A 7,194-nucleotide genomic window follows, 5' to 3' on the forward strand; every position below is an offset into this window, starting at 1 on the left:
AAACCCCTAATATTTCCCCAAAGCCCCTAAAAGTTAAAATATTGAATAAAAATAAATCAAATTTAAAAAAATATATATATTTTACATTTTTTGAAAAAGTTAGGGTCATGGAGTTCCCGCTTTATACTCCACACTGAGAAAGCTGGCAGAATTACTGCAAAAGAAACCTGTTTATGCTTTCTTCTGAAAAGGAAAAAACTGATTAAGATATTTCATACCCCAAATGCAGGATCAAAGAACAGCAAGGAAAGCAAACCAATACCCTAAAGGTTATAGGGTAAACAAGTGGCCACATTTCCTAATTTCTGAAAAAGAATTCACACAGACACAATACATTTCTTTACAAAACTTTCTTAGAAAATAAAAGAAAAAAAAAATGGGAGAATCAAAGTTATACAATCTCATACACCAATGTTCACATTTAAGATTTGCATCTTGGTTCTTTGGAAGGGTGCAAGAAAAGTGACAGAAAACCTTGGACCCTTTTCATTTAAGTCCTGTCTTATACCTGATGGTTACTTCGAAAAGAAGTTACTGTGCAAGAAGCAAGCCCCCTTTTGCAGCAGGGTACCTGCAATTATTACTGCCGATAGACACTCATTGCTAAAGTTCCCATTAATGATTAAACCTAAAACAATGGGGTGTGTGTGTGTGTGTGGGGGCGGGGTACATTTAAACCAAGAGGACTCAAAATCTACCTTTAAGATCAAATGGACTACAACCCATATCATTTCATCAGTCCTCTGATTGATGACAGGAGATGTAGCTCATCTACTGACGATTACCCTTCTTTTGCTAAAACTGACCTTACTCTGTACAGAAAAATATACACAGCTGTAGAATGTTACATGTATTAGAACACAATGATATAAATTACACTTTAAAATATTACCATTTGTGGAACTGTAAACTGATAATCAAGGTATTTAAATGTATTAGGGTTAGTAAAACAGAAAACAATGCTGTTATCTATCCAATGTTTTAAGCAATGAGTTGTTTCCCCTTTCAGCAGTAAAAGGCTTATTATCTGAATACATGATTTTAGGTCTATAAAAATGTCCCACTGTAGAATAATTCATGTTCATATAAAAATAGTTCAGATGCCCAAATTCTCAATTCTTTTTTTTAACCTGATTCAAAGTCCTCTATGAAATCAAGAGGCTGTGAGCGACATCAAGGGATTTTTTTGTAGTTGCACCCACAAAGGCAACAAATGTGAAACCTGTTATTCCAGTTATGGCTTTTATCCCTACTGTGGTTGGTCATCAGTAGATAGGGCTGTACACCCGTTGTGTGAATATATGGACATGTATTTATCATGCACACACACTGATCCTTTCCAATACATGTACAATAAAGTTAAATGTAAGCCTGCAAATTACACTGAGTTGTGCTCCTGTGGATAGTGAATTTAATTTGTCCATACAGTAAATATATAATTTGAGCTCTTCGACCAGTGTCCACTACTCCTCCACATAACTGAATATTTATACACATTAACAGAAAATATGTATCTGGACCTAAAGTAGGCTGTTTCAAGGAGATCTGCAACAAGATCCTAGCAGGCTTAGGCTCAGTTCTGGTACTCCAATAAATGATAACTTGAAACTCGTGGAATACCGGGACTTGAGCAAACAAAGTACATCAAGTTATGTCTTCTGGAAAATAAAATGCGATTCCTGTGAAAATAAAAGAGTGTATTTTGACATGTCCGATCATAGAAAGATCTAAGTAGTCCAATGCTTCAGTTGATTTTCTGGATCAATCCATAACAAGGCCTTGTGCATAAGATGGCTTATGTCCTATATGCCCCTCAACTGGGTTTTGTGGGAGCTTTAATCCTGACTGCCTGGGTTCGTACTTGTAGCTTTGCCTGCAGATTATGGACCTCTGCTGTGCTGGATACAGGTGCTGTAGTCTGACTTCCAGGAGCCTGGAGTTGTTGTGAAGCAGTAGCTGCCATTACATGTTGCTGTAAAAGCTTTTGTTGCACTACATGTGTTGCAGCTGTACTCCCTGGTATCACCTGTACCTGCTGTGTGCCAGCAGCTGTAGCCTGGGTCAAAGTCACAGTCTGTGGCTGAACCTGTGGGTTAAAATCATTACCAATGTAAGTTCAATTAAATAACACCATAAAAGACAATAATACAACTTTTGGTCAATATGTTTGATGGAAACCTGCATTAAAAGAAATATGAAAGTTAATCTCCCAATATGAATGCTTCTTAGCTAGCTGCCATGCCAATCCAATGGCTTCAATACTGACAGACCCAGGACAAGTAAGCAAATCAAGATTATGGATTTTACTAGCTACATGCATGTGTTCCAGGTCAGTGACAAGTACTAATATGGTATAAATAAGCCAATTTGGCGTTTGTCCCTTTTGATGTTTGTAATATTGCATGCAGGAGACGTAGCAAACATGTGGAAAAGAGTTTTCCAGGATGATTATACCCCATATTTAACCCTCTGGCGTCATTAGAAAAAAGCTACAGGCTTTATGCATCATCATATTCTTGTAAAAACTGGAGGTAAGTCTTCTCAGCTACCAGTATCGGAGTCTAAATACGATTGGTGTATGCAACTAAAAATAGTTCCTGTTCTTAGTCAGAACACCTTAATACATGAAGCTGAATGTGTGGTGGAACCCCAATATTGCTCACCACCCAGAGAACGCCACCTCTAGAGTGAAGCAGAGTAGTGGTAGATTCATGCTGTGGGGATGCTTTTCATTATTAGAAGCTGGCAAACTGATCTGTATTGAGTGCAAGATGGAGAGACTCATAGACAAGGCAATTCTACAGAAAAGGCTGTTTCAGTCTTCAAAAGACAAGAGACTGGTGTTAGGGTTCAGCTTCCTGTAGACCACCACCAAACACAGCCAAAGCTTTACTGGCCTTAAAACGGCTCAACCAAAGGAAAGACCTCAATCAACCTACTGCTTAACAAAGCTCTCCATCCAACCAGGAAAAAAAGACAAAGACTGCAGGATCCTGATGTGAAAAAACCCAGTGAAGACTTATCCCCAAAGACTGGCAGCTGTAACTGCAGCCGGTGGTAGTTGTAATAGTAATGCCTGTTTTTATGTTCAACTTTTGTGTCACAATAGTTTTTTTTCCTTTTGCAGTTAAAGTGTTGAGTAAGCTGTGTAAATAAAATGGGAAACATCCTAAATAATTTTTTTTTAAATTGCAGGTTGTAACATTACAAAATGCAGAAAAGTGTATTTCTGACCTGTTGTGAGGCGGACACCACCTGCTGAAGAGTAGCAATTGCAGCTTGTTGCTGAACCACCTGAGGGAGCTTGGCAACCTTTTAATGACAGAGAAAAGAATCAAGAAACAAGCTAAAATAAAACCTGGCCACACAAAGACAACATCGTTGTCAAGTTTGCAGTGTTCTTACATCGGTATTAAAAGAACAGTTTGTTTCATGGAAATGTAGAAGTACTTTAGTTCATGAGGCTGACACGAGGTCCTACTATAGCACATTTAGGGCCCCATAACACCAGCCAGCATGCCATATGTTCTCTATAACGCAAGCACTGGGGTTTTCTTATGTGCCCTTGCGTTGAGCCTGTGTTGGTCAATCCTGATCAACACAACCCAGTGCACCCGGTGTGAACATGCCATCAAGGCATTACAGGTTAAAGCCCTTACTGCTTCCATAATTCAACAAGCAGCTTCTGACAATTATATGAACACACTGTAATACTCCACTTATGGCTGCCTTAAGATCAGGGACATTTCTACTTCCTTCAAATCTAAGTACAGACTAACATTAGAAATGTGTATTTTGGAATTTACATGGATGGTAAAATAAACAAATTGTACTAAGCATATTGGGGGGAATTCATAAAAACTGGAGACAGAATCTGAAGCAGTTGACATATTAACCTTCCTGGCAGTATTCCCGAGTGTGGCTCGGGGGGTACATTTTCTGTACCAAAAGCGGTAACCCCGAGCCACACTCTGTCGTCTTCCGGGTTCCTTCCATGCGAGCGCCGGCATTGCAGGGGGCGGAACCGGCGAGAAATTCAAAAGTAAAAAAATATAGAGAAAAAAATACTGAGATAATCATACCGCCAGGGAGGTTAAAGACCTAGCTTATGACAAGACCTAACATTTTGACAACAGCACCAGAAACTATAGAACTGTCACTATCAGGCTGTTAGTACTGCTCTCCAAATCTTTATAACATACCTGAATCTGAGCTTGCACTTGCTGGGTTCCAGGTGCCTTCTGTGCCTGAGTTAATGAGGTTAAGAATTGAGTTTTAATGGCTGGCTGATTGGTATAGGTGACTTTTTGCTGCTGAGATGCAGTGGACACTTGAGGTGTGGTTATCTGGAGGGAGAGGTAAGGCTGAGCATTAAAAGCCCAGGGGAAAGCAGATAGGAAGAGATAAACGTGATCACTAATTAACCAATTAAAATACAAACTGTACAGCAATAACAAACATACATTCTAATTTGTTAGTATTTAGGGAGTCTATAGAAAGGACAATTTATCGGTTAACATAATATGTTCTTTGGATCTATAAAACTGAAACAAACAATGCATAGCAGTCTGAGATAAAAATCTGCATCATGTAAAAGTACGATACAATACTAAATAAAATGCTACAAACATTGCATACACTGAAATGCTAACATATAGATTTAACAGTAAACCCAACTAGCTAAATTCCATCAGTTTAAAGTCAGGTGCACCATAATCTTAGGTAAAGGAATACATTTACCAGCAAAGCCACTTACCTTCTGTTGTCCTATGGTAGCATGAGTCTGGAGAGCTTTTTGCTGCTGCGACTGCTGGGCAGTATGGTGTTGCTTCAGCTTCAACAAGGGTTGCATATGCAAAGGCTGAGCCATAACAGTTTGCCCACCTAAACACCATACCAAAGTATATGTTTTACTACAGAAAATGTTAGGAGACACAGTAGTAGTATGCAAGTCCAAGATGTCTTTAAACGAGTTTGTTCATTTTACTATATGTTGAAAACCAGAAGTGTGAGTAAGCTTACTAGTAGTACTACCAGCGACTCTTTAGCAAGAGGGAGAGGATTGATCACTTGTTTTTACCTTAGAGAAAAAGCACATCCTGCAGTAGTTGCTTCTACCCAATACTATGGGGCAGCTGATGGGAAGATGAGAGACCGCTTTTGTAGGTGATAAAACAAGATGTCCTTCCCTCATCTTCCCTTTAGCTCTCTCTCAAGGGAGGCAGAAACGGCTACTACAAAAATAAGACGCAAACCAAATTGCATCCAGACTGGAGGGCACTGTGTCTAAAGCTCCAGCAATTTACATAGGACCGTAAAATCCTTTTCTCAAAGTCCATTGAGGGACACAGCTCTGACGAATTCCGAGACATAGGGTTATGCTGATGCCTCCAGGAGAAATGGTTGCTAGGCTAAAAAAATAAAAGCCTGCCACTTTAAGGACATAACCCCAAAGAAACAAAAACTAAAATAAAGCAGAAAAGAAGAAGACATCCGTTCTTCTGAGGGCACTATGCAAAACTGCAAATGTGAGTTAGAAGGGGGTTATGTCCTTAAAGTGGCAGGCTTTAAAACATTTTGCCTAGTGTCCATTTCTTCTGGAGGCAGCAGCATAACCTTGTGTCTCAGAATTCTTCAGAGCTGTGTCCTTCAGTGGACAATAGAGAAAAATAATATAAACTTTAAGTTGGGTACACTATTGCGTGACAGAGTAATTTCAAGTCAAACTTTCTCAACACTGAAAACTGAAAAATGGCCTGGTAATGAAGTGGTTAAACTATATTTTTATTGTGCACTACATACTTGATTTCCACCGACTCACCACCATGAAGACATTTTGTGATTATTCTGTGCGATGTCAGACACGTTTACAACAATTAATGTGTATGTAAAGCCAAAACCATTTTACATTTTCAGTAGGGGAAGAATAGAACCTCTGTCAAGTTTTTATTGCTGTTTGTACCCTCGTTCATAGAGATTCACCCGATTTGTCCTGGTGACCATTGTCACTGAGACAGAAAGTGATGGGAAATCCAAAATTTGACAGTTGCCACCAGAAGAGCAGAGGGTTATTCTTCCTTTGAGGTCACGGTTGCCTAAGAGGAGAATTTCCCTCTCTTTCATTTCCTATTGTGTCTCTAGGAGAGGAAGCAACAGTAAATCTCCCCAAAGGGAAACATATGGATGCAGGAGTTTTAATCCTTCTCTACTCTAAACAAAGAGAACTAATACGGGTATACATACACTAAAAAAAAAAAACTCAGGAAAATATACATTATCAAATATTGAGAATATAATATTAAATGATACCATATGCAACAAATGTTTCCTATTAAACTATTCTACCTGCAACTTTCTGAGGCTGGTTGATGGAAACACTGATTCCTGCCATGGTCACTGGAAGGGTGGTGACGCCTCCAGATGAAACGACAGCTGATACCACAGGTGGTTTCGCCAGTGCAACTTGGGCTGTCTGCCCTGGTTGAGCTTGAAGCTGCCCCTGAGCCTGCAACTTGAAGAAAGACAAAAACATTAAAAAGGCATTCATCAGATCAAACAGTAGTGCCCTGAAGCTTTGTGTGTCCAGCTTGACTCTTACCAAGCGAGTCACTTGTAGATTTGTCATTGTGGTTCCAGTAAGGACAGCTCCTCCTCGAGAAGTAGTTACAGTTGCCAGCTGCTGTGCTTGCTGCGGCTGAACTTGCACTTGTGTGGTGGTACCTGCCAGTGTTCCGGTCTGCGACACTTGCTGAGAAAGCTGCAGCTTCTGCTTCTGCAACTTCATTAACTGTTCCTGCCAAAGAAAATTAATAGTTCAATAATGTAACCATATTTGGCTACAAACATTTAACCCCTTCATGACTGAGCCTGTTTTTCGTTTCTGTTTGTAAATGACTGACACACTTTTGACATTTTTGCTGTGTGATTCTTCCACGTCAGTAATATACTTTCTTACAAAGTGCACCCACACATATTATATATTGTTTTTTAGAGGACAGGTAGGGCTACATATTTATATCACATATGTGTGTCTAACGCCTCACTTAGGACAAATAAAATATAAAAAAAGAGGAAAAGAACATTAAAAAAAACACTTTTGTCCCAGTTTTGATTTGTAGTATTTTTTTTTTACAAAACCAGCACAGCTAAAAAAAATGCCATAAATACATTCATTTATTTGTCCCTTATTTTTTT

General features: G+C 39.1%; 1 protein-coding gene across 1 annotated transcript in view; it reads right to left on the minus strand.

Moving 5' to 3' along the window:
• Positions 1–380: 380 nt before the first annotated feature.
• Positions 381–7,194, minus strand: part of LOC108788557 (E1A-binding protein p400-like) — a 64,320-nt gene continuing 57,506 nt past the window's right edge. Inside the window, exons 47-52 of the mRNA XM_018558348.1 lie at positions 6,599–6,793; positions 6,346–6,511; positions 4,757–4,884; positions 4,203–4,364; positions 3,235–3,312; positions 381–2,086 (exon numbers count right to left, since the gene is read on the minus strand). Of these exons, the coding sequence (XP_018413850.1) occupies positions 1,814–2,086; positions 3,235–3,312; positions 4,203–4,364; positions 4,757–4,884; positions 6,346–6,511; positions 6,599–6,793 (1,002 nt within the window). The 3' untranslated portion in view covers positions 381–1,813. The remainder of the gene's footprint in view (positions 2,087–3,234; positions 3,313–4,202; positions 4,365–4,756; positions 4,885–6,345; positions 6,512–6,598; positions 6,794–7,194) is intronic.

Source organism: Nanorana parkeri, unplaced genomic scaffold, assembly GCF_000935625.1.
Source record: "Nanorana parkeri isolate BGI_ZX_2015 unplaced genomic scaffold, ASM93562v1 scaffold334, whole genome shotgun sequence".
NCBI classification, from domain to species: Eukaryota; Metazoa; Chordata; class Amphibia; order Anura; family Dicroglossidae; genus Nanorana; species Nanorana parkeri.